At 41.8% G+C, this 27,809-nt stretch overlaps 1 protein-coding gene across 1 annotated transcript in view; it reads left to right on the top strand.

Annotated features, from left to right (window-relative positions):
- The window catches only part of ppp2r5b (protein phosphatase 2, regulatory subunit B', beta), a 53,036-nt gene extending 26,979 nt beyond the window's left edge, over positions 1 to 26,057 (top strand). The window contains exons 2-13 of the mRNA XM_086284459.1: positions 565 to 761; positions 4,252 to 4,353; positions 4,845 to 4,937; positions 5,341 to 5,471; positions 7,299 to 7,358; positions 11,973 to 12,081; positions 17,845 to 17,898; positions 19,147 to 19,197; positions 19,332 to 19,451; positions 19,720 to 19,847; positions 20,541 to 20,642; positions 21,212 to 26,057. Of these exons, the coding sequence (XP_086140585.1) occupies positions 565 to 761; positions 4,252 to 4,353; positions 4,845 to 4,937; positions 5,341 to 5,471; positions 7,299 to 7,358; positions 11,973 to 12,081; positions 17,845 to 17,898; positions 19,147 to 19,197; positions 19,332 to 19,451; positions 19,720 to 19,847; positions 20,541 to 20,642; positions 21,212 to 21,440 (1,376 nt within the window). The 3' untranslated portion in view covers positions 21,441 to 26,057. The remainder of the gene's footprint in view (positions 1 to 564; positions 762 to 4,251; positions 4,354 to 4,844; positions 4,938 to 5,340; positions 5,472 to 7,298; positions 7,359 to 11,972; positions 12,082 to 17,844; positions 17,899 to 19,146; positions 19,198 to 19,331; positions 19,452 to 19,719; positions 19,848 to 20,540; positions 20,643 to 21,211) is intronic.
- The last annotated feature ends 1,752 nt before the right edge of the window (positions 26,058 to 27,809 follow it).

Raw genomic sequence — 27,809 nt, 5'->3', positions numbered from 1 at the left:
GGCAGCTGTCAAACCCTGCAGCTCTCTATTTTCTGTGTGGATTTAATGTTTTTATTTCTTTTGCATAAAGCTTTACAGGCTGCATTGAGTTTCTCACCTCTGCACCCCACCTCCCCACCTCCCCAGGCCTGTGGAATCAATTTAAAACTCATTGTATGAGTTAGGGCTTCAGTAATCCAAATGCATCAGGCACTTTCTCTTTTTCTGTGAAAAGTGGAGTTTTTGGAGGCATGAGATTTCAACGTGACGACCAGCAGCAGGTAGTTTCATCGTGACAAACTGGTCTAAGGAATGAATCTGACAGGTAATAGGAGTGAGATACAACATAGCCCTCTGGAGGAAGGTGTGTGTGTGGACAGTCGTGTATGTATGCGTGGGTGTGTACAGATGTGTTTGTAGAGTAATATTCTCTATCCCAATAGCTTTTAGAGAGGATCCGCGCCAAACAATACGTAAACCCCAGCTTCCTGCGTTACGCTCTACACACAGGGAAGCATTTTTTCGTTTAACCTCCGTGTCTGACGTTTTGCTTTCTCTCTTTCTTCCTACCTCTCAATTGTCCAGACGCCCCGGTGGCAGAGCTGCACGACCTGTTCTGTAAGAAGCTGCAGCAGTGCTGCGTGCTGTTTGATTTCCTGGACTGCGTGGCTGACCTGAAAGGGAAGGAGATCAAACGTGCGGCGCTCAACGAGCTGGTGGAGAGCGTGGCCACGAGCAGAGGAGTCCTCATAGAGCCTCTCTACCCGGAGGCTATAAAGATGGTACAGTAGGAGGGGAGGTTAGGGGTTAAAATGATGCACCAGTGCAAACAATTCCAGCCCAAAGATAAAGATCATAGATCATAGATAACTGAAAGGATGCACAAATGTTCCTCTAATTTTTATTCGTTTGGAAACATGATTACTCTTTTTCTTTGATCTTATAAAAATCCCTTAAAACATGGGTCATCATTTCGTACATAGTACTTAACTTAAAGCACTCCGAGTACAGTTAAATATTGAACAGCATTAATGTGGCACGCCCCTATTGCTTACTGGTTAATTGTGCAGTGACGCAGACAGAAATCAGCACTGTGTATATGCAGCTCTGCACAATGAAGAGATGTAGGAACACAAAGACACCAGGGAATTTATTTATTTCCCATTTCCAGCATAACAACAGATGTGTACAGATATCAGCATAAAATATATATAACATCATTTACATACAGCAGTGAACGATTTATCTCTTGAAACATCATTAGTGGAGACAAGTGGTTGGATAGCAGCGTAACTAGTAAAACTGTTATTCTGCTGGTTCCCCTTGTTTATTCTAGCTTTTGTTTATGTGTGAAAATACTTAACAGTAAATGTGGGCTTGGAGGATACATTATCTAATGTAAAGGTTCTTTCTTTTGCCAAAAAAAGATGCTGGTAGCTTTCTTAGACTTGCAACACACTGGCAGAAATCCTGGTTCCAGTGGTCAATGTTCATGTTAAGCATGAGGATAGCATGTATACAAATCCCTATGAACTTGAAGCTCAGGTTTTAGATGCTCTGGCGCTGTGGCTATGCCCACAAAAAGTAAAAGCTCCAAACATCCGTGAAAATCTTGTGCTTCTGAGGGGCAGTCAATCAGAAGAAAGCTGGGAGAAAGGACCTAAAACAGCCTGTTTCAGACGAAGTATGAACTGAGGGGCTGGACTGAGGCACGGGTGAAGATAAAGAAAAAAATGTGATTAATACAAAGTTACAGTAGTACAGTTTAAGAATAGAGAAGTGGAAAATTAGTGCGCTTTAAAAAGCACTAAAACAGTAATGGAAGGGTTAAAAAAGAGACCTCAGGTACAAGGCAATATTCTCCAATATTCACTATCCAAAAACCAAACCAGGAATATTTTGGGAATGGACAGTGACAAACAGTGGTGGGTGGACGAATGAATCGATAGCCTGATACTTGAAGGGAGAAGAGATCTAGAAGGCCGGAAAGACATTTTCACCTGTGAGTCAGTCCCTGTCAAACACCTGGATGCCCATCCCAAGCTGTGGGGAAAATAAAGAGAAGCTAGTCAGTGTGGTATCCAATGGAGGATCTCCGGTGGAGTTACCATGGGAGATAAACAAAGGTGATGAGCGAGGGATAGATAGATAGATAAATAAAAAGGGAGGATGGGAGAGAAAAGTAGAGTGCTTACAAAGGTGCTAAAGAGCAATCGGCTGCACAGATGGTGAGAGAGAGAGTGTGAGAGATGGAAAAGAAAGGAAGAAAGAGTGGAGTGAAAGTGTGGACTATGGAGATCCCAGAGGATAAAGAGAGGAGGAGAAAGGAGGGTCTGAAACAGGAAAAGAAAGCCAGCAGTAGATAGAGGTGCTATACCCAGAGGATGCGAAAATGCTGATAGGACAGAGGATGGGGGTGGAAGGAAAGTGAATGAACTTAAAAAAGCTTAGAAATCAAACTCTTAAAGCCAAGTGCAGCATTATGGAATGAAAGCAGCGTAGGAGAAACATGCCAAGAAAAAAAAGCGAGGCTAGGTTTGCTACGCTTTGCAAACCTAAGAATCTTAAGTCGAGCTAGACTCTCTTTGATGCTGTGTTATTACCCAGTTATTACCCAGGTTAAAGTCATACTAACGTCCTCACAGTGATGTCAACACGTATGCATCATGGAAGTAATGCGATTGCCAAGAAAGAAAGTCGGTTCATTTATGCACTCGTAACTTTTTTGTTTCTCTTTTCCTATAAATAACTGCGTCATTGTGCTGTGGCATGGAGCAGATCAGCACTGATGAGGTGTTACTGCTGCTTTGATAGTGACCTTTAGCTCATCTGCATTTTTGGTTGTCTTGACAATACCCCATAGGTTCTCTGTGGGGTTAAGGAGTGGGCTCGCCAATCAAGCTCAGTAATAACAGACGCGGTAAACCATTAGTAGTAGTTAAGTACTGTGGTCAGCAGAAGGAAGCATGAAGTGCTCTGGAACCTCCTGGCAGATGCTGTGTTGACTTTGGACTTGTAAAAAACAAAAACGCCACCATCACCAATATCAGCAGATGACATGACAGCCCAAATCATCACAGACTGTGGAAACTTCACACTGGACTTCTAACACCTTGGATTCTGAGCCTCTCCACTCTTCCTCCAAACTCTAGGATGCTGATTTCCAACTAAAATACAGTGTGTAATGCAGCAGTCCAGTTCTTTTTCTCTTTAGTCCACACAAGACGCTTCTGATGATGTCTCTGGTTCTGCTTTCCTGAAGACATCTATGCGCACTCTTCATGTGTCAGCCCACCCCTCATGAATCTCTCAAGTTCTTCTGTCGAGTTTTCTTGACAATCCTCTCAAAGCTGAGGTCACCGTTGTTGCTTGCAGACCTTTTTCTATCACACTGTCTGTCTGAGCAACAGTCCTGTTACCGATCATCATCTATGGTTTTCCCTCTGTTGATGATCAACATCTGGACAGCTGTCGAACGAGCAGTGCACCGAATGATTGCGGCTGTGTGTGCTCACCCAAATAAAAAGTGTTTATGCTGTTTAAGTAGTAATTTAGCTTAAAATGAAACGTGCAAATTTAAGATACTTTGATGTTCTGGACCTCTTTGATAGTCAAAGGTTTGGAGATGCACAGTAGGAAAAGTTGCAGCAGACAAACAATCTTAAAGATAGTGAGATGGAAAAATGAACAGGTTAGATGATTTCGGCCTATCCAAGATTCACACAGCGCTTTAAAATGAGCAGGTAACGACAGGGTGAGTTAAACCTTCAGATGTTCAAGTGTGACCAGCGGTAGTGGAAGTTGCTTGGAAACTGATAACATAAACCACAGAAAGACGTTTTTCCCTCATCCCAAAACGTCTTCACGCTTGCTAAGTAGATGTCAGTTGACATAAAAGATTATCACAGACACCCACCAAACACAACAGCTTTACTCCTGGAAACGTTCCATCGGAAGGAGAATTGTTTCATTGTTGCAGCGACTTTTCCGAGAGTTAAAGTGACACAAACGTCCTCAAACTGCAGGTGATTACTGAAGGTAACAAGGCTGCCACGTCCATTATGCGATAGAGTATTAAAAACGATTCATCGCCTGCTTTCATCTCTGAATTATTGCCCATTAAATCCACAATTGGCGAGAATGCATTATTTATTCTTCACTAATCTCTTTTTCTTCTTCCTCCTCCCTTTGCATTTTCATCTTTTCTACTTCCTGTCTCTCTACTTCACACTACCTCCTTCTCCTTGCCTGCGTTTATGATTTTTTTTCCAGATCTCGGTAAATATCTTCAGGACTCTCCCACCCAGCGAGAATCCAGAGTTTGACCCTGAGGAAGATGAGCCGACACTGGAAGCCTCCTGGCCACACCTGCAGGTACACACCATACATCCGTGTGACATGCAGTCACGTGTTGTTGGAGATTTACAAGACTTCATCTAAGTTAACATGAAGGTGTAATGGGAAAAAAAGCACAGTTCAGGCAAAATATGCCTTTAGCACTGTTAATTCTCTCACAGTGGGGTTAAATTGCTTTTAATGCTGTGTTGAGTGTTTACCTCATTTAGATCATTTAAATGTTGGCTCAAGTTTTATGCCAACACATTATGAGTTTAGCCAGCATCAATAACAAATGCAAATCCTGCAAAAAACCCCCCACAAATCCTGCATAGACTCGATGTTTACCCAGATGACATTTAGACATGATGTACAGTCACTTTACAGCATCTTCAGGAAGAGATGAGTCAAAATGCGTGTGTGTCTTTGAAAGAATAGTTTGACATTTTGGATGCCACACTATCCACTGAAGATAAAAACACAGACACGCCAAATGTTGTGTAATGTTGTGGTGTTTGTTCCTCTTTCAGCTGGTGTATGAGTTCTTTCTGCGTTTCCTGGAGAGCCCGGACTTCCAGCCCTCCATGGCCAAACGCTACGTGGACCAGAAGTTTGTCTTGCAGGTAATCCTTTCCTCTTCATCTTCTGGAAAGATGCAAAACCAAAGCTTTGAAGGTGTAAAGAAATGAAGCCCTTCTCTTAAACATGCAGCTGTACTTCTCAAATTTCATCAACTATGACCTCTCAGTGCATGTATTAAAAATTGACTTTTTTTTATGTTTAATGTGTTATTAACTGTTATTGTAATATTCATCCTGCTGCATTTGGTACAAATGTTTGATTTTTCTCCAGAAGCTGAAGTTTGAGAGACTAATTGTAAGAGTGAGGAGGTCAGAATTAGAGCGCAGTACTCACAGGTACAGACTTTCATTCATAGCAAGTGTGTGTGTGTGTGTGTGTGTGTGTGTGTGTGTGTGTGTGTGTGTGTGTGTGTGTGTGTGTGTGTGTGTGTGTGTGTGTGAGTAGCTCCTGGAGTTGTTTGACAGCGAGGACCCGAGGGAGAGGGAGTACCTAAAGACCATCCTGCACCGCGTCTACGGAAAACTGCTGGGCCTCCGAGCCTACATCCGCAAACAGATCAACAACATCTTCCTCAGGTACAAGCTACACCAAACCTCCATCCAACCCATGCTCATGATTTAAAAACGAATAATTCAACATCACATGACAGTCAAAGACGATGAGCAGGAAGGGGAGCGGGCTCAGAAACCACGTTTTGTGCATCTATCCTGCATAAATGATAATTATGCTACAGCCACAAAATGACCTCAGAGTTAGTACTTAAACCAGCGTGCACCTTGTGAGAATACTTGTCAAATGCTGGCTCTTTGTATCTCTAATTGAGGTTATAGCCTGAGCTCCAAAGGAGCTATTGCTCTTCTGCAAGAACAAACTTGGTTTATTGGTTTGGCTCTACTTTGCCAAGCCCTTACAGGGGTTTGCATGCTGTGTTAATTCAGAAAGAAACGAAAAGATCTTTTGGATCCTGCAGCAGTTCATTGTAGTGTCTGCTTGGTATTTTTGTTGTACTAGAACTTCTAGTTTATAAAGGAAATTATTAAGAGTGAAAACAGGACTGTTAATGTAACTAGTGTTGTAGCAAAAAGGTCAAATCTAGCTTTAATCTTTAATCAGTTGTATTCTTTCTCCTACAAACACAACATGAATGTGTTCAGCTCACTGAATGTTCATCCTACATGTGTCCTAAATCACAGATTGATCAATCAGTCGTGAAGATGATTATAGAAGATTATATTGGTTCAAAATTGACAAAAAGATGTAAGACTTGGAAACTATGATTCTTACAAGTGTGATGTTGATTGTCGACACATAGAAAGTACTGTGGAAACATTTAAAACATCACGTCACACATGACCTCTCTGACCTGTCCTTCAAGGTCGATCGATTGATCTGAAAGTCAAAGCGATAATAACGCTCTACAGAGCTATTTAAAAATATGTTTCTTATTGCCGTTGTTTGTACTGGCATCATATAGGTATACAGGAAATGATATGTGGTCATTCTAAACAGTAAATTACTTCATAGAATGTCTTTTACCATTAAAACTATGTTTTAAATTCTACTGCCTTTGTTTGTGTTGGTAACATTTGATACTGAATGATACTGTTATATGAGCCTTTCTTTCAAGATTCCCCAGGATGGGTTTTTAAGACAGTATAAATATAATAATCTTTAATTATAAAATGTAACTATAACAAAAACATTATTATACTCAAAATTATTTGAAGTATTTTCATGTCTTTTGTCTTGTGTCCCTCAAACCTAACTAGTCATGGCAGATGGCTGGTTGTCCCAAAGGCTTCTTCCTGTTAAAAGGGAGTTTGTCATTCCCACTGTCACCAGTGTTTCTGTATCATTGTAGGGTCTTTACCTTACAATATAAAGTGCTTTGAGGTGACTGCTGTTGTGATTTTGTGCGATATAAATAAAACAAAATAAAATTGAATTGAAAATATTAAAATAGGTTTAACAAGCCTGCACTTTGCTCTTCTTTTTTCTGCACTACAAACTTTTTAAAGTACGTTAAAAACTATGTTAAAAGAGAACAAAGAAAACAAAATGCAATACTTTTCTTTTAAATAGTGATACTGCCCAGAGAGTGAGCTGCCTCAGTGAAGGCGCTTCTTGCTTTTCATTTTTTCCTTTTGCTGAATGTAGTTTCAGCTAAAATGTGTATAAACTTCACATTCAACTGTGAATGTCACGGAGGTGTGCTTCAGACATGGTTTGATAGGAAATTTGTGAATACTAGCAACTTTCATGCACGCACAGGTCATTTTACAGGAAGATAAAACTGTTTATTTAATGTTTATCTAATTCCTGTTTTTAGTGTTGTTTAACTATCAGCTGTAGCTTGATTTAATAGTGCTTTTGCCTGTGTGTGTCCTGTCTCTGACCTTCAGGTTCATATATGAAACTGAGCACTTCAATGGAGTTGCGGAACTGTTGGAAATCCTCGGCAGGTTTGTCTGCAAAAGCACACGTTTGAACTATACACTGCTGCTGTGCTGCACACACACACATATACTCTATACTTGCCAGCTGTTCCTGTTTATGAGACAGCCGGCACCAAAAACTGGTTACAAAGCACAGCCGCTGCTGCATCTGCACGGCACATAAAACAATATGCATTTTTATTTTTCCTTCTTTCTTATCAAGTAAAGACAACCCAGGGTGACGGCAAGGGAAATGAGAGTAAGCAAGGGAGGGGAATGAGTAAAGGGGTGAGGTGGGCGATGGTGCAGAAAGGAGAGAAGCGGGAGGAGGTGGGGGTTAAAGATATAAACGAAATATGACTCACAGGTTTGTTTAATTTCTTGCCTTCTTTTGTGAGGGAAAATATGAGGAAGACAGAAATGAAGAGGCAGCGAAGAAGAAAGGCAAACTGATAAACAAACACGTGTTTCTTATGTTGAGCCTCACATGTAAACAACCAGGAGCAAGAATGGACGAATCAGTGAAATGTGCATGCTGTCATTGTGAGATATAAAAAACTACTATCAACACCGTGTCTTCGTGGTAGCTGCTGAGCTTGTGGTTAGCCTAGCATATCAGACTAGGTTAAGGAGAAAGCGATAGCCTGGCTTTGTCCAAGATGGGGAAAAAAAGCCTCTTTATCAACACCTGTGGACCCGTTATGGTTACATTTGATATTCTAAGCAATAATATTTAGCAATAGACTTTATTTCCTAAGGAGACTAAGGTCAAGCGACATCTCCCCACTCTTTTGGACAAAGTGTCATACAGGGGTGGCCAGTGCTCTGTTTTTGCTGTGGACTGTGGTCTGCTGGTGCGGACACCTTTCCCCTGTGACAGGGGCAGAGTAGACAAACTTATCGAGAAAGCCGGCTCAGTGGTCGGTTCTGATCTTGAGACAGTCCAGCAGGTGGCCATGAGAAGAATGCTCTCAAATCAGTTATGATCAACACCCACTCCATGCGCTGGTAGTTATAGAGTAATAGCACAGTAGCACCTTCTGTCAAAGACTGATTGCACCAAGGTGCAAGACTGAGTACCTCTGGAGGTCCTTTATACCAGCTCCTGTAAGACTGTTCAGTGTACAATAATAATAATAATAGCAATAATATAGTAATAATATTTTATCCACATGTTTACATATTTGCAGATATTAGTTCTAGCTGTTTTATTTATTTGCATACATCTATTTATTGCTCTGTTGTTAATTAGCTGAAGGGGTTGTAACTTTAGAATTAGCACCAAAGAAAGAGCTACTGTTAGTATTGTTGGCTAGCAACAAATAAACATTTCCAGTCATATTGCTTTCACTCAAAAAAACCCTAAATTTGTTATCTGCAGGAGACACAAAAATAGTTCTGGATTTAAGTAGATGTACTGCTTCCAGTAGATTAGCTTAGATGCTTAGTAGCTTAGATGAGTACTTAGCATTATATCAATTTTGCACTGATGAGGATTAGGGCCACTGAAAAAAATATTTGGGGGAATTCTGACCATAATCCTCTTCTGTAGCCATGAAAGCCATTTTAAAACAGAACAGACTCCAGAGAAAAGTCTGAATTAAGTTAGCTTAATGTTTTTAGCTCATCCGGCTAAAGTACAGATGAGCTAATGTGATGGCAAGGCGCCCATCTGTCTACAGTGCAAAAGAACAGCATCCTTGCAAACAGTCATCGCATAATGAGTCTTCACTCAAACTGTTGTGAAGTAACCTGTGAGCTGATGAGTTGCAATGCTACTGATGTTCTGGTTTGATGCTGACATATAATCTAAAGCTACATAACAACCTAGCTTTTTAGCAGGCTATATAGCAGTAGCCTAATGGTCTTGTTATGCTAACAAGGGCACTCTAGTAAGTCTAAGGCAGAGAAACCCACAAAGGCACAAGTTTAAAGTCACAGACAGGGAGTAAAAGATGCACATGGCCCCCAGGATTACAGGCCCGTGGCATTGACCTCCCACATCATGAAGACCCTGGAAAGGCTCATCCTGGACCAGCTGCGACCCATAGTAAGACCACACCTGGATCCCCTTCAGTTCGCTTATCATCTACCTGCTCAATCGTGTCTACACCCATCTGGACCAGCCGGCGAGCACTGTGAGGGTCATGTTTTTTGACTTTTCCAGTGCTTTCAACACCATCAGGCCGACCCTCCTGGGTGATAAGTTAGCAGCGATGCAGGTGGATGCTTCTCTGGTGTCCTGGATTGTTGATTACCTGACAGGAAGACCACAATATGTACGTCTCCCACAGTGTGTGTCTGACAAGGTGATCAGCAACACAGGGGCACCACAGGGGACTGTCCTCTCCCCCTTCCTCTTCACCCTCTACACCACAGACTTCAGCCACTGCACAGAGACCTGCCATCTTCAGAAGTTTTCTGATGACTCTGCGGTGGTTGGATGCATCAGCAGGGATGATGAGACAGAGTACCGGGCTGTGGTCGACTCCTTTGTCACGTGGTGTGAGCAGAATCATCTGCAGCTCAACGTGGCAAAGACCAAGGAACTGATCGTGGACTTCAGGAAGACCAGGAAACACTTGACCCCTGTTTCAATCCAGGGGGTCAGTGTTGACATTGTGGAGGACTATAAATACCTTGGAGTACACATTGACAATAAACTGGACTGGGCTAAAAACACCACAGCACTTTACAGGAAGGGCCAGAGTCGTCTCTATTTTTTGAGGCGACTGAGGTCCTTCAACATCTGCCAGAAAATGCTGAGGATTTTCTATGAGTCTGTTGTGGCCAGTGCGATCCTCTATGCTGTTGCATGCTGGGGGAGCAGGCTGAGGGTCGCAGATGCCAACAGACTTAATAAACTAATCCGTAAGGCCAGCAATGTTGTGGGGATGGAGCTGGACTCCCTCAAGGTGGTGTCGGAGAGGCGGATGCTGTCCAAGATAAAGACAATGTTGGATAACACCTCCCACCCACTCCATGACATGCTGGTCAGTCACAGGAGCACGTTCAGTGAGAGACTGAGATTACCGAAAAGCACCACTGAACGACACAGGAAATCATTCCTGCCTGTGGCCATCTCCCTGTACAACACATCCACTTAACACACTGTTTGCTGCTACAACTACACATGTTTCTTTTCCAACTATTTATTTATGAGTGACTTATGTATGTATGTATGTATATATATGTATATATTGTACTATTCTTAGTTAGTGTATTTTCTGTCTTGTCTTAATGTTGGTTTAAAATGGAGCACTGTAACAAAAAATAATTTCCCCCAGGGATCAATAAAGTATTCTGATTCTGATTCTGATTCTGATTGACATCAGCTTCTTGATGTCGGATAGTGAAGCCTCGCTGTGAAGCTGCATCCGTGTTTTAAGTCTGTAGCCAGAGCAGATAAACAGATGTGCTAATGATAATTTAGAAATGGAAAGACTAAGACAACAACCCAAAGAAGTAATAAGCAATAAGAACGCAAACAAATCAGTATCAGAAACAATAAATATTAATCCCTCTCAGGGGAATTTCGGCTAATGGAGTCTAGCCTCTGCCCTGTGTGTTTGTCTTTCCTTGTCTGATGTTATACTTAGGAGTTAAAAAGAAGGATGTATCCAGACTGAGAGTGTTTTTTTTCCTGCCATAAGAGACCAACAGTAACTTTTCAGCTCTTAACAATAGTGAGGCGATCTCGGAAACAAGTGGCGGCTCAAGGAAGGCGAGGGAGAGGACGAGTCCAAGGTGAGGGAAAAAGGAGGAATGGAGGGATAGATGGAGCCGGAGAGGGGACGAGTGAGTGAACAGTGAGTCAGAAGTGGAGGAAGGAGGGAGCAGGAGAGGAGAGAGAGGTTTGTATTCATGTTGGTGGTAACAGAGGTATTTATAGCTCCTCCCACACATGGAGAGTGCGGGAGAGAGATGGGTGAGAGAGGATGCGGTGCATAGATAGAGGAGACGGGGAGGCGTTCAGAAAGAGGGCGAGAAAGGAAGCAGAGAGACAGATTAGAGGAACAGCAGGAGGGAGATATTACTGAAGGACTCCTCTGTTAAACTGACAACAGCGCTATTAGAAATGAAGACAGACGGACGGACTGATGCAGACAAACACATGAATCGCCCGTGAAAAAAACTGACGGGCGGCTCGTTTTACAGCTAAATGAGCGTCGCACTTTCCAAGTTTAGTTCCCACTCTTCTGCTGCTCATACTTTTCTCTCTGTGGGCAGCCGGTGCAGCTGTGAACAGAGCAGACCACGCGCTCGTCCAGTCACTCGGAAACGGACACAGTACGAAAATAGAGTCTGAGAGCACAGATGAATGCACAGGCGTACACATGTGTGACTCAGAGGAGGGTTTTTTCTTTTTTGAAGCAACACATGATGCTGTGGTGTAAATAAATATTACCATTCGCACCATTCATTGATTGAAATGTGTTCGTTAGAAGATCGCGTTTGGTAACAGGTGACCGGGATGTTTTTGGACAGGTGGCCTTAAAGTTGGAGGGTCGTGGTGCTGATTTTTAAACAGGATGACTTAAGTAAAAGGCGTACATGTGCTTTTTGTCATAAAAAAAACCCCCACATACCCCCGAGAAACGACGGTCACTTTTAACTGCCTTCTCATCTCCTCTGTTCCAGCATCATAAACGGCTTCGCCCTGCCGCTGAAGTCTGAACATAAGCAGTTCCTGGTTCGGGTCCTCATCCCGCTACACACGGCAAAGTCCCTTTCCATCTTCCACGCGCAGGTCGGTGACTATCCTACCCTCACTACCAGTTTATATTTGTGCTTTAACGTTAGACTCTTTAACAAAGCTCGGCCCTGTCGTCAGCTTCTTTTGATTTTATGTACCATGGGAAACAGTTTTCGACACCTATTTATCACCACGAATGCAGTCACATTTTTTGATGTCGTTTGATGCCCTAATTACATCCGAATGAAGAGGAGAGTATGTGTTTGAATGACTGATGTTCCTTGCAGCCGTACTTTCCTGTGTCCTTATGTGTATTTTGCTTGTATTTGTTACATTTTCAAGCAAAAATACCTGCCTTCACTCAGTTTCAGTCCATTTTAGAGGATTCTTTAGATACTTTGTTACTGTAATATACTGGGATATTTATAATTAGAGCTATTTTGTTATATTTTGTAACTTCTTAATATATTGTATTAATTAATTTAGTTTAGTTAGTTACTGTTCTTACTGTCTTGGAGCAAATGTGACCACATCATTTCCTCTGGGATTAATAAAGTACTCTGATTCTGGTACTAGCAGCCTTTCGTAAAACACATAATTTGCTCCCATTTCTTGAGCTGAATCTATGAAAACTCACACAGATAACCCAGTTTGACATGCAAAAAATAGCATTTTTTCACCATCGAGGTGATTCCCGAAGAGTATATCTTGGGAAAAATTGAGGAAGTGGGTAAGTCGTGGGGAAAAGAAGAAGTGGCAGGCCTGAAAACTATTTATAGTAGATGAGCAGTGTATAAAATTCATGTCTTAAGATAAAATTAGCAAAAAAGTAAAGACCTCGCACAGGACCTGAGAGATATAGCTATCTGTAAAACATGATGGAGGCTCTGTCGTGGTTTGGGGCTGCATTTAAGTCAGGAGTATTGGAAAACTTGTCAAAACTGATCAAATTATGAACATAGAAAAGTTCTGTCAGATTTAGAGGCACCATGCAATGCCATCTGGAAAGTGGGTGATTGAAAAAGACTTAATTATTCAGCCTGACAGTGATCTCAAACAAACTCCCCATGCAGTGAAAAAACCTACTTGGACAGAAAAAACACAGTAATAATACATTTTATTTAATAAAGCACCTTTCAAAACATTCAAGGACACTGTACACAGCAGAATAGAGACAAGCAACAACAACAACAAACATAACAATTTACAAATTTATAAGGATAAAACATGGAGCAATTAAATAAAATAAATTAAAATAGCAGGATGGAAAAGCTTATGTGGAATAGGCTTTTGTGAACAGGTGAGTTTTGAGTCTGGCCTTAAAAAGAGAAAGGGAAGCGATGTTTCTCATCTCAGGAGGAAGGGAGTTCCAAAGGCGGGGGGCAGAGCGACAGAAAGCCCTGCGCCCCGTGGTAGGTAGCCGAGGGGAAGGGATGGAAAGAGAGACACCGAGCGGGAATGGTGATCTGAACCAGGTCAGAGAGGTATGAAGGCGAGAGATGATGGATAGCCTTGAATGTATACAAAAGTATCTTGAAATTGATGCGGTATTTAACCGGAAGCCAATGAAGCTGCTGCAGAACACGGGTGATGTGGTGCATAGAAGGGGTCCTGGTGATAATATGGGCAGCAGAGTTCAGGTCACGTTGAAGCTTATGGAGAGATTTTTGACTAAGACCAAAAAGAAGAGAGTTGCAGTAGTCGATCCGGGAAGTGACCAGGCTATGAACAAGAATGGCAGTGGCGTGTGGGGAGAGAAAAGGATGGAGACGACTAATGTTATGAGTAGTGAAGCAGCGTCAGTCGTGGATTGGCCTCCCCAGAGCCCAGACATCAACATAGAGCAGTGTGAGATCATCTTGACAGAGAACAGAACAGATCTTTCAGTCCCCTTCAGGAAAACTGGAGAATTATTCCTTAAGACTACTTAAAGAAATTATTACAAGAAAGCTTACCTCACAAGTAAGTGTTTAACAATCAAGGTGGTCATACCAAAAATTAACTTTTAAACTTTTTAGAATTGCACAAACTCTGTTTTTGCCTGATATACTGTATTTCTTTCTATTTGTGTTTCAACTGGTTTGAATAAAATAACATATAAAAAATGAAGGGTAGCTCAAGACTTTTGCACAGTTTTATATTCATGTCTTTGTAAACTAAATCTATAGAAAAAGATCTCCAGGTAGAAGCAAGCTTGTTGCTTTTATTCTTGACAGACACTTTAATCGGCTATCCTAAACTCTACCTGTCACCATGACCATTGTCTGATTGGTCTCCTGCACTTAAAAACATCTAAACAAACATCTGGCTTGAATATATGTATGAACCCAAGAAGAAGTAAATGAGCTTAATGTGTCTAAAATTGTTCCTGGTAATACTTAGACATTTTAACAATGTGTCAAATGTACCACTAGGAGGCAGGGTTGAGTCACAGATAGTGCCGCTGAGAGACGCACTCACATCTGAGTTACATTCGTGTGTGAGTGCCTTTGATTTTTTTTGGTGTTTGTGTACGAGTATGTGTGTCTGGGTTATTATAATACTTGGTGACACAGATGGCTGCCAGTCTATTGTGTTTGTGCACGCCTGTGCATTTTATTTGTGCCATACTTTGTTTGCTTATGCAGAAGATACAGTTTGTTCCCCACAAAATGTGTGTCTGTGTGTATTCTGGGTCTCAGCATCACTGTGCCCTACATTTCTCCCCATCTCTCCTCTCCCTGTGGTTCACACACATAAATTATTCACACACTCACACACACTCGGTTTGACAGGGTCACGGGAGAAGCAGGGTCTTGTGGATGGCAGTTTTGTACTCAGTAGGTGTGGCTGTTCAGGACTGACCTAGTTCTGGATGCCGGTATCAAAATATGATATCACAGCAAACTGTTTAAACATCTTAGAAGATGAGCACTGAAATACATTTGAATGTATTGATATCACTGACTTAGAGTATGTGGCCCCAGTGTGGGTTCAGTAAAGCTAATCATCTATTCAGCCATCCATTTTCCTAACAGCTTCTCTCACTTAGGGTTACAGGGGGCTGGGCTGGAGTCTCTCGAAACTATCATAGGGAGTGGAAGCAGGTTACACTCTGGAGGTCACCAGCCCATCGTGTGGCTAGCACAGACAGATAATCACACTCTCACATTCACACCTACGGCCAGTTTAAAATCACAGCTTAAACTGAGCTTCACGACTTTGGCTGTCTGATGAAAATAACACAAGTAACATCAGTAACATGTCCACATCGTCTCACACAAACATGTTTCATTAAATGCAGATATATTTGCTTCAACATAAATTAAACACAACATTGCTAAACAATTTTTCTCTTATTTGGCTGCTGCAAGCTTCTTAACCCTTGTGTGGTGTTCGTATTTTTGTTACTCAGCCAGTGTTCATGGGTCTGGTGGACCCGCTAGAGTTTTGGCTTTCCAAATTAACACTATCAAACAATTTTATGTTAAATTACTCAACAGATGTTTACTTCATCCCAATTACAAGACATATGAACAGCAAACATGGTTAATTTTTTCCCTTTACCTTTGTTAGATCACATTTATGAATTAATGTGCTTCTTGTTTTTCTTTTATATAAAATGTTATAAATAAATCAGTTATAATCAAGTGGAGTGAGTGGAAAGACACAACACATTTACACGTGAAAAAATAATTAATTGTTTAATTTTTCTTTTGAAAAAAACTGAACACGGGTCTCACAGACCCGAACACCATACAAGGGTTAAAACAACAATGGATTGTGTTTCAGCAGTAGATATAAACTCATATACAGGAACAGGAACTTCCAGGGTGGCAAGTGTTTATGATCGGAATCTGATTATAAAATGGGGAAGAAAGGGATGCAGTACGGGGGCTTTTTTATTATTCACTTGTGCACTGGCAAAATTATTCATGAACACAAATGGAGTTCTCTGCTCTCCTAACCCCTTAACCATTACCAGTCATTAACTGTGTCACCAGTGTAATTAAAAAGTGTGTTCCTTAGCGATTTATGGCTGTTATTTTCGGCTGCAGGTCCACTGTTTGCAGCTCAGATTTTAAAAATATACATATTTTCATTTCTTAAGCATATAGTTAGGCTTTGAGCAGTTACTGTGGATACTGAAGTGTGAGATGTACTGAAGTGACTGAAGTCTATCATTATTTGATAGTAATAACTTTATTTTTATGAACCAACCTTCTTGGACGGTCTCATTCCTCTGATTTCAGTATTTTTATTTTCTTTAATTCCAAAGTGTGGAAACAGTATAGAGACACTACAAAGATGATTTGGTCATAGGCTTTATTTAGCTGTAATATTTGTATTCCAATACTGTATTTAAAGAGCAAAAAACTGATATGCTATAAGTTAATTCTCACATGTGCAACCAGAAAAAGTTTTAGGCCTCTTAGCTTGACATGTTCCAGTCATTGCTAACTGGACACAGGCATGCGCATGAAATAGACAGATTTCAATGGAACCAGGGGCAAGCAGAGCTGCTTTTAGAGACACTAGCCAACTGTGGCCAGAAGATGACAGTAATTTAAAAGATGGTGCAAACAGGCAATGAGAGAAGCTTATGGAACAGATTGTTTGAGATGCAAGGACAGAGATAGCACTCACTTGGGTTTTAATTCATGTCTTTTGCTCGGTTTTTTTGGGCAAGCAGGGCTTGCCTTGCATTTCCATTATCAAGTAGAGCTGACTTCAGCTCCAAAAATAGAGCTTAATTTGACCTGTCACCCTGACAAATCAATATCAGTAAAATCTTTACAAAGGTCCACAGAAGTCTACTACATAATCCCTGCCTAACAATGACCTCATGCAACCGCAAACCTTGACTCGACAGCAGAATCCAATGTCATATTTACCCCAAGTTTCTCAAACGCCTCACTAATGCTTTAAATAGTTTGCCCACTTTATTTTAATCCTCTTCTTTTCTCCTGCTTTCTTTATATTCCAGCTTTCAACACTTCCTTTTTTAGCCGCCACTCCCTCTTACACTGTATTTTTGTAAACATGTTGTGCCACGGGTGCAGCAATAGGAAAGTCTTGGATGAAGGGAGAGAAGAAGATGAACAAGAAAGATAGCCAGTATGGAGAAAAAGGGAGATTAGACAGAAAAATCTGTAAGAGATGAAAGCTCAGACAGTGAGGCAGACAATGATGCTGCAGTTCAACAAGGTGGCAAAGGAAGGAACAACAAAGAAGAAAACTGTCCTACAAAAAGATCTAAAAACATCATCAATAATATGACAGTATAATCCCAAAAAACTTTTAATTGAGTCACTTCGGCTCTAACTTATGAAGATAAAATGAACCACTAGTGTAATACTGGGAACCAGTCAAAGGATAGACGGAGGGGGAGAGACAAGAGGTCTAACCTCTATCTCACATTGCCCTTAAGGGACTTTGCGTGTGTGACATCACTCCTTCCGAAGTAAACACACGTACACACAGTCTCCGTCGCCACGGTGCCCACTCGCCACGGCAACCGGCCTGGGCGGAGGGGGCAACCGCAGAACACACATATGCAAACACACAAATGCACACACAATATCAGAATAATAGGAAATGATTGCCGCTAATATAAGAGGAGACAAAAGCTGATGTAGCTGCAGACACACACTCACACGTACGCGCACTCGCGCACATTTGGAAAACTTGTCTTTCCGATCTTTAGCAGTGTGTAATCCTGAGGGATAAGTGCTAAATTCCCCATTGTCTCGTTGACAGCGCCAGAGAGAGAGAGAGTGCGTAGGTGTGAGTGTGACAGTTTGTGTGTGCGTAACCCCGTGTTCTCTGTCGTTACAGCTGGCCTACTGTGTGGTGCAGTTTATGGAGAAAGATGCCACAGTCACTGAATATGTAAGACTGCTTCTTCATTCGCTGTACTTATTCCAACACGTTTTATAAAGATTTTCAGTTTTTTCCTAAGAACTGAAAATATGGGAGAAAATAATGCATGTGAATAATCATAGACGCTTTAAAGCTGTATGAATCATTTCTTTAAGGTAAACAGTGGGTCATCTGACTATTTGTGAAGTGAGGAAAGACAACTGTAGAGATAAACTCACAAAAAGTTATTGGACGAATTGAATTTCATTTATAAACCGTCAAAACAAAGTCGCCTGAAAGCGTTCTTAATTGCAAAGTAAAGACCGGCAAAAATACGACCTGATATCACCACAAAGTGTGTCCATGTCACGCTTTTCCTCTCCAAAACGCGAAGGGAAAAAACACGCAGAAGTTGCAGTAAGTTGCAAACAATAAAAGTTGCAAACAATATAATAATCATGCGAAAGCTTTAAACTGACATTATTGACACATTTACATGTAAACACATATTAACTTAATAATTTCTGACTATTAAGAACCCTGAAATATACTCTATATGTTTTTTGATTTCTTGGCTTTAAAGATATTATCTCCCCCTGCTGGTGCTGCAACATGCGTGCATGTCTATTTCACATTTTGGAGAGGCAAAGCATGGACACGGTGGACCGGTGTGTCTATTACACGTTTTGCTGATACTGGGTTGAATAATACAGAGGAAACTCTAACAATCAGATGAGCCCCTATGAGCAAACACTTGGCGACAGTGGGAAAGAAAAACTCTCAGCGAGGGGCAGCCATATGTTGTGAATTTCCTGAAACTAAGTCATTTGATCTTTTTCTGATTTGATTTTGGGGCCCACAACTTCATTATTTTGGTTTAGATATGCTTCTGTTCACACTTTACAGGAAATTCAAAATTATTCTGAACATTTAGCTGCACGCCTTTTTAGTTTTACTCCCCGAAGAAACCAGTTTAAAATGTTTTAAAAAAATCTTTCTCTTTTTTTTTTTTTTTGCCTTTTTAATAATAACCAAAATAACCGCATGATCCTAGACTTTAGACAGATAGCAAGTAGGAGTTTTAAGCAGCATGGTTAATGTTACCCATGCAGCCAGCTGAGAGTCAGTGAAAACTTAAAGACATTATTCTTAATGCAAAAGCCAGAGCATGGAAATGACTCATTGGAGATGGTAGAGATGGATGTCAGCCAGCCACCCTGCTGAGCTAATGGCTTCAGTGTTTATTTCTCTTAACATGTGCTCATATTTGCTCTGCAGATCATCAGAGGGCTGCTCAAGTACTGGCCTAAAACCTGCACGCAGAAAGAGGTGAGACCGATGACGATGAAAAAGCTGTTGATGTTTCTTTCTCCTCAACTGTTGCATCGCTGCAACTGTGTCGATTTAACTCGTCGTTCCCTATCTCTCTGTATCTGCATTTTAAAAAATGTGCACGCACTTAGGTGATGTTCCTGGGGGAGATCGAGGAGATCCTGGATGTGATAGAGCCATCTCAGTTCATGCGGATTCAGGAGCCGCTCTTCAAGCAGATAGCAGCCTGCATCTCCAGTCCTCACTTCCAGGTGCTAAAATAACGCAGAAGTGGAAACAATAACCACAGACGTCACTCACAGATTAAAACCGCTTTGGGTGTAGACAGGATTAAAACAAATGTGATTATAGTAATCTGATTACCTCCAGGTATTAGGCTGGAAAATCAGTTACTTCTTAGACGAATCAGTTTAATAAAAAGAATGTTGCACAACTCTGATGAAAGAAAATCAACTCTTCTTTGTGCCCGTGTGTGTGTGTGTGTGTGTGTGTGTGTGTGTGTGTGTGTGTGTGCTTTAGGTAGCGGAGCGGGCTCTTTACTTCTGGAACAATGAATACATCCTCAGTCTGATTGAGGAAAACTGTCAAGTCATCCTTCCACTGGTGTTCGCTACCCTCTACAGAGTCTCCAAGGAGCACTGGAACCAGTCAGTGGCACGCATAACCACTCCCATCGTAACTTTTTGTTTAGAGCTTAACCTCTGTTACGAGCAAATATCACAACTTGTCCAGTCAGAGGGTGAAAAGGGTCATGATGGGTTCACAGGCTTAGTCGTTAGCTTCAAGTCCTTATGAATACAGCCTGATGTTCACTTTCAATTTATGGTCCCATTAGAGTCAAAAAGGAGTCTGCAGCCGTGTGGCTCATACGATGATACGCCACGAGCGTGCATAACCCTCCGTTTCTCACTGAGATCTGCTCCTCATTCGTAATATTCGGTTACAAACCCCCAAGATGGCAACATGTAAAATACTCAGGCCAAAGCTTTCCAGCTTAAAGGAGGCAGGGGCTGGTTTCCATCTTTTATATTCAGTCTATGAGTTTAGTCTGTTAGTGGCGAGTTCATTTGGGAAGATCTTTTGTCATATTTTAGGCTACAAATTAGTTGAATAATGAAAATAATTGTTGGTAGGAACCCTTAAGTTAGCCATAACAGAAGTCCTTTTATTCTTGTCTTTATCACACACAGTATTCAGACCCTGATACTATACTGCCATATTACTATACAAGCTCCTGTTACGTTTCACTATTCATTTAAATTTTTAGGTACACACCAAATGACTTTTTTCATATTCTCACCATCATTGAAGCATTTGATGACCCATCTGTGTTTCTCCAGGACCATCGTGTCTCTGATTTACAACGTGCTGAAGACCTTCATGGAGATGAACAGCAAACTCTTTGATGACCTCACTGCCTCCTACAAAGTGGAGAAACAGAAGTGAGTGTGACTCACTGCTTTTGTGCGTGTCTTTGTGTCACTGGATACGACGGTGACAACAAGAGGAAGAAACTAAGAACTAAGTCATTTTTTAGGCGGCGTTTCTTCCATTATCTGTCACATTGTATTTCACGTTGTAAGTATGTATCGCTTAGGTCATCTTTTGGACACGGATCACATCATAATTCCAGCCTCAACCTCAAGATAGTAGATACCAGAGGAAAATAAAATCTACAGGGATAGTTCAGCAGTTTGATCATCTCTTAATGAAAAGACACGTTTTATTTGTTAAGTGATGAAGTAAAGACTGGATGAATTTATCTAAGTTTAGCTTAGGATAGAAAATTTGGACCCTGTTATTCACGAACTAGATCTAGAATTACATATCTGTAAGAATTAGCATTTTAATAGAAGCTGAAATTAGAGTCAGGGATGACAGTCCGATATAAATCAACGGTCCCCAACCCCCGAGTCGTTTGGTACTGGGCCGTGAGAGTTGAGGCCCGGTACCACTTTCTAATTTCTGCCCTTTAAACTTAACTACTTTCCTTTCTCCGCCGCCTCTCCAGGGAGCTGAAGCGAGAACGGGAGCGTGCCGAGCTCTGGCGAGGCCTGGAGGAGTACCAGGAGCGCCGGATGCAGATGCTCACGGAGGCCGCCAGGAACCAGCGCAACCTCCAGGAGCGAGGCGAGAGAGGGGACACGCTTAACCCTTCCTCCCCGCAGACAGCTCACTCCGACCAGCCCGAGCCCAAGCCCAGCGGGGCCTCTTCTGGAGCCGGGGAGAGCGCCACCTAGGTGTCACTCCATTAGATCCAATGGGGGGTAGGGGAGGGTTAGGGGACAGGGAGAAATCAGGAAGATGACGGTAAAAGTGTTGGGAGACAGAAAAAGGTACAAAACAATCCACTGTTTTTTTTCCTCTGTCGTCTTGTGTCACGGAGGTGGTTGCTTTTTGTAAAAAGGCGCAAACTCGGTGATCCAAGGTAAACACTGTACCTTCTTTCTAACTGAGTTGTGTGAAACTGGTTCACATTTTGCTGTACACACATTATGTTGCAGACCAGAAGATAAATACTGTCCGAGTGCAGACTCGTGGAAATTTAAATTCGTGGAAACGGCAGATCAGTGCCCTGAAATCGGTAGCTGGCCTGCTTCAAATCTGCCTCAAAACGAGAGATATAACATCTCTTTTGGTGCAACACTTACCACGTTTAACACATTTCTAAGTCACCTAAGGGAGGAAGGGTCTGCGCCGTGGCCTCGTATTTATCTTTTGGTCAGAGATGCTGATTTCATGCGTGGATAGCACAATACATCAATAAACAAAAGAAGCAATTTCACACAAAAGTCCCAAAACTATTGCCGAACCCACGAACCGCCACATAGACGCGGGCGCAGGTACATTTTTACTGTAAATATCAGAGGACAGAGCTACAGAGAGTTTATCCAGGTTAAACAATTCACACGCCAACAGCTGATTCATGCACCTGAATATTACTTTAAATCACACTGTCTCACACACACACACACACATACACAGACACACACGGCTGATTCTGGCGTTAACTCCTCTCCCAGTCTGCCGGGTTCCACCAAAGGATGAGCCTGAAGTCCCTAATAACCACTGATGAAGATGATGATATAAGTACAATAATGTTCCTTCTTCTTACTTGTTACTCTACTACTATTACTCTACTCTAAGTACTACTGATGATGATAATGTTTTTATATATATACATATGTCTCTGGATATTTCTGTAGTGTATTACGGGAGAAACACTAGTGTAGCAGATATCATAAAGGGGAAGTCCACTCGAATTCTGAATTCACATCACGTGTTAAATGTGTGAGGCTGTAATGTGAGTGCTGAAATTCAGCAGAATTCCCCTTTAGCAGACCTTAAAAGGAGGAGGAATGAACTGGATTGGCATGGGTGGATTTGCTTTCATTCATTACTTGTGGTGTGGTGGATTTAAAAAAACAAAGAAATCCCCAAACATTCCACGTTTAAAGCTGAATCATTTTTTTTAAAGGTGCCGTGTGGAGTTTTGTTCTAAACACAGTTTTACGTTGATGATTTTATGTCTCACTCATCATGAATGTACTTTGTCTGTTAGGGAGGCCTGGTGAATTTACATTTTTAACATCTGCCTTTGCTCGCTAAAAAAAGCTACATATGCTAGGTTTAGCTTCTGTGGTGATACCCACTGGTTTGTGAAGTCCTGTTTTGAAGTTTGGCTTTCTGGATCCAGAGGTTATTGGCTAATGATAGCAACCTTTGTTAGCAAGGTGCATACACTGAATGGGAGTAGCATAGCCTCAATCCATGCATCCACCCGTGACTGATGGCTAATTAATCCTCGACGTGTTGGTCGACGTGTTGGTCGTCGTGTCTGCGAATAATGGCTTTGCCACGACTCGGTACTCGCCGCAGTATTTTCCTAAATGATAGGCGTGGCGATTCAGACAGAACCTCCACATTAGCGCTGGTTCGGTCAAAATCGTAAATAAAGAAATCACTGAATGTTTATTTATTCCAGAATGTCTCATCTTTTCAATACTGTTGCAATCTGTAAATCTGTGTCAATAAAATGGTTGTGAAAATTGACGCGATCGCCACAAAAACTAACCAATCGCAACTTGATGCATGTTGAGCATACATGGGCCTTTAGGGGGTGCCCGGGAGGCATCCTGGTCACAAACCACCTGAATCGACTTCTTTTCTGTGTGGTGAAGTGGCAGCTTTAGTCTGAGCGCCTCCTGGATGATCGAGCTTCTTAACCGAGCTCTAAGAGAGCACACCAACCCCACAAACGCTTTCCACGTGGGTGTAGTTGACTGGGTGAGATTAGCAGACAGCTAGGTTGGGTTCCACCATTAATAAATATTTCAACAGGAGAGCTTCAAGTGGTCATTTGAGGAACTGCGGTTTTGGGCACATTTGCTTCACTTTCCAGCATTTTCTGGCACAAATTCTACACATCACTAAATGTTGGATCAGGAGAACAGCATGAAATCAGTATTGTGAATGTGTTGCTTACACGCAAACAAAACTTGGATCCAGTCATAAAACATGCTTTATCTATCATCTCTTATTGGTTAAAAGTTCCACAGCTTACCTTTAATTTTAATTTGGCACCAAATGATGATTTTTTTTTTGGTGTGTACGTGTGTCTATTCTCTCATTTAGAACCTCATCACAGAGTATTAAATTTAAACGAATCCAAGCAGACTCATAAAGCCCACCCAACACATGAGAATGAATGAAACCCACCGCATGTGTGTCAAATCAAAAGAAAAACACCGCAATCCAGTTGGATTTCTGAACCTGGAACGTCTGCAGGTTCGAGCAGACCAAAAGCTGCTAGATGGTGACCATGATGAGGAAGCTTTTTTTTTTTTTTTTGATGTGAACCAACAAAAATCTGTTTATTCTTGTCTGATCATTATGATAGAGTGATGGGATACAAGAGAGGGAGGAAAAAAACTGAAAAAAAAAATTATTTTAGCAATATTTTCATTCTTTCAGGATAATCTGTGTTTTTTAGGGGGTGACGACAGGAAGTGGGTGTCACACTGAAACGTTTACCTCCCACTCTTGTTTTTACTCCTGTTGCGTCCTTGATATTCACATTGTCTTAAAGGTACCTTCTGTGTAGATTTATTTGATGAGAAATGATTTTGCTTTGTAAATTACGTTGTTAATTTTATTGGTTTTTGTATAATCTTGTTTTTTGTGGAAAACTGAGTCTGATGCTATTTATTTTCTATTTGATCAGGAAATGTAACCTTATTTGACGGTCAGGTTGTGTGTGCGTGTGTGTGCGCGCATGTGTTTGCGTGCGTGGGTGCTTGAGCGTGTATCCAGTGAGTGTTTCGGCGAGCAGGAGATATGCGTAGACAGAGCGACAGAGAACGGGAGAAAGCAGTCGTCTCTTTGCTTCTTTTTCTCTCTCTCGCCTTCTCTCCTTCCTGTGGGACAGGGTTTGAATCCGAATGTATCGTGAAACAAAACTGATTGTTCTTTTTTTTTTACGCTTGACAGGCAGAACTAAGTGTCGGCTGCTTCGAACCAAACTTTCAAAAAACCCCGCAGAACCGTTTTTTTCCTAGACGCTCACTTAAAAACTTGTCTGAATCAGCAATGTTTCGAAATCGTTTCCATCTTCGTACCAAAAGGGTTTTTTGCTTTCAAACTTTGGTGAAGCGGCTTTGCGTTTTTTTCTTTTCTTTTTCATAAAGACCTTACAACTTATGTCACCTTTGACGCCAAAAACCAAATTTTGCCACTGTTTGATAGCTACCGTCACATAAAGGCGCCTGAGTTATCGTTACAACAACAGGACAACTGAACACCACCACCAGTCTATGGGTAACGCTAGAAGCGGGCAACTACAGATAAGTTATTGGTGCTGGTTTCATTAATTTGACTTTTTTCTTTGATTGTATTTTGCAAAAAGAGTGCAAAAATCCAAAGTCTGATTTCGTCGTCATCCTCAATCGCCTGAAACTCCAAAAACAAGTGGAACATTTCCTTTCTTAAATCCTATAATTTACTCCACGTCGCCACCTGGCTGACAACGAGAGACCCTTCCATTTTTGGGATTTCAAACATTGTCTTGATTCAGGCAGGTGACACTCAGAAACACAATCGAACAGAGACAAAACTTGACCTCGCTGTCACTAAACTTGGTTTGCTTCATGATTTTTTTTTCTTGGGTTGCTTACTCACAAACCCTCTAGATTGTTGTTGTTGGGATGACCCCAGCTCCCACTGTTCAAGAATTCTCCATGATAATGATTAATAATAATATTCCTCAATTCTAGCATTCTGCCATCCAATCAGGAACTGCTCCAGAACAGGAAGTGAGAGAGGAGAGAGTGTTTGTAGAGAGCTCCGGTGTCGCCTCACAGACAGCCATCAAGCGCTGCTTTCATGGACGCTCGCATTTCCTCTCTGTGGCCGTTTTCAGGAGGCCAGATTTTAACAAATGCTTTAAGTCAGAGGGGCGATGTGGGCGGATCTGATGAAAGACAGACAGTAAAGACAAAAAAAGAAAACAGGAGGGGGAAGATAGAGGAAAGAAAAGACATAGACACGATAGAATGGCAATAAGTCAGAGCAACAGAATGAGAATATAACGTTACCGAAACCTACTACTGCATTACGTAGCAATTTCACTGAATTTCTAGATTTGCACTGTCTGCCCAATGGTCTGTTTGTTGTGTTGAAGAAAAAAAAACAAGAGAAAATGATAAAGATGATGCAGACGAAGAAGATGTATATTTTGGGGACCAACACAGTGGTGGGGGGGTTTGAATGTAGAGTGGCTTACTACTGTATGTATCATTACAGGGAAGTGTAGAATGGAGAAAAAAATATAATGTGCTAAAAACTAAAACTTCACTTTGAGAAAACACTCTGGAGTCTGTGTCTTTTTTGCATCGCCTAATTCCTATCAATGATTCTTCCATTTCCAGACATGATTGGGATACTTATCACATACTTGCCAAACTTGAGACCTCGGAATTGGGGAGACATTCAAAAGGGCTGTTGGGGGGGGGGGTGACATACATATATACAAAAAACTCGGAATAAAATTAATTGGATTTCACCGGGTGTCCAAATTCAGAGGCTGCATCCACCTGAGGACCCGGCCTTCGCGGTCCAAGTGGGCTGAGTCCTCCAAAAGCTGGGTAGGCTTGGTTTCCAGTTCCGCTTACAACTTTGTGTGGTGTTGCGTTGAATGGTGTTGTAAACTTGTCCACTTTGTCTTGTTGAACCAGCACTGTGTCTCCCGTGTCAACTTTTGAATACTCAGCTCCCCGTCGTTCATCAGCAGAAATCTTTGATTTTCCTTTCTGTTCAGCGTCTCTGTCACGCACGTCCAACTCCGTTGCTTTTGCCTCACCGATGTTCGGTAACTTTCCTCTCATTTTGCGGTTGAACAGGAGTTCTGCTGGACTTTTGCCCGTGGTTGGATGTTCAATGCTGCGATACACTGTCACATATTTTCTTAGCTCTCGCTTCCAGTCAAGTCCTTCGGCTTGTGCGATCCTGATTCTTTTCATCAATGATGCATTTTGACATTCCACTTCCCCATTTGCTTGAGCCCATTTTGATATTAGTTTCACAATATTCTCTGAACAGCTCAGATTTGAACTGTGGGTCGTTATCAGATTTGATGGTAACTGGTAGCCCATGTCTGCTAGATATACAGTCAATAGAGTCAATGACTTTTTCAGCAGTTGTAGATGACATTACATCATACTCATAGTACCTACTGTAGTAATCTATCAGTACAAGTATTGAGTGGTTCGAAGGTAACGGTCCCAGTAAGTCTACCGTAAAAATCCGGCTGACCGTGTCCTCTCCTTTCTTTTCCCCGGCGACACTCATCGCCGCCATCTGCTCCTCCACGTGTTCGCAGTGTGAAGCCACCTCTAACGTGCGAGTTAGAGTTAAGCCGGGACCCTCCTCGAGCAGCTTTCTCCGTACATATTCAGAAGTGCATTTACTCAGGATAGCGTCCCTTATCTGGTTATCATTGTCACCTTGAAAGTCACAGTCTTTTGCAGCTCGCCTTAAACGTGTACAAAATTGTTGCACAGTCTCACCTGGTGTTTGGGACAATTTGTGGAAAGTTTGGCGTGCGTATGCTGCATTCACTTGAGGAACAAAATAAGTGTTGAGCGCAGTCACCGCCGCGGTGTAATCCTTCGCCTCTCCCGTCTGTGGTAGAGTGGAGAAGACGTCCTGCACGTCCTGTCCGGCCAAGTGCAGTAGAAGAGCGCGTCTACGCTGTCTGATCGCGTCAAAAGAAGACCTTTCCCATCAGCAAACAACTCGAAGGATGTTAACCACGCGTCCATCTCAGTGTAGCAGGCGAATGGTTGAATGCCCGACTTTTCCATGTTAGCCCACAAGTTTTTGCTAACACCGTGCCGCCGCTGGGTCTACTTCTCACAAAAACAAATCCAGGTCCGTGTCATCCTCGTCGCCATTGTTGTGTGCCCACCTTATTACTGAATTAAATCAGGACATAAAGCACGGTCTTTATCTTGCTTTATTGAACACTGTCCATCTGACAACTAGCCACTTAACGGGGCCTCCTTCGGAGAACATATCAATACATGACAATGATGACCTGGATGACTGAGAAC

This window comes from Aulonocara sp. 'chitande type north' Nkhata Bay, linkage group LG3 (assembly GCF_057382095.1).
Source record: "Aulonocara sp. 'chitande type north' Nkhata Bay isolate Kocher_YH1m ecotype deep benthic linkage group LG3, A_spYH_male_GT1.1, whole genome shotgun sequence".
In the NCBI taxonomy this organism is placed as follows: domain Eukaryota; kingdom Metazoa; phylum Chordata; class Actinopteri; order Cichliformes; family Cichlidae; genus Aulonocara; species Aulonocara sp. 'chitande type north' Nkhata Bay.
This window is presented reverse-complemented; position numbering and strand designations above follow the sequence as displayed.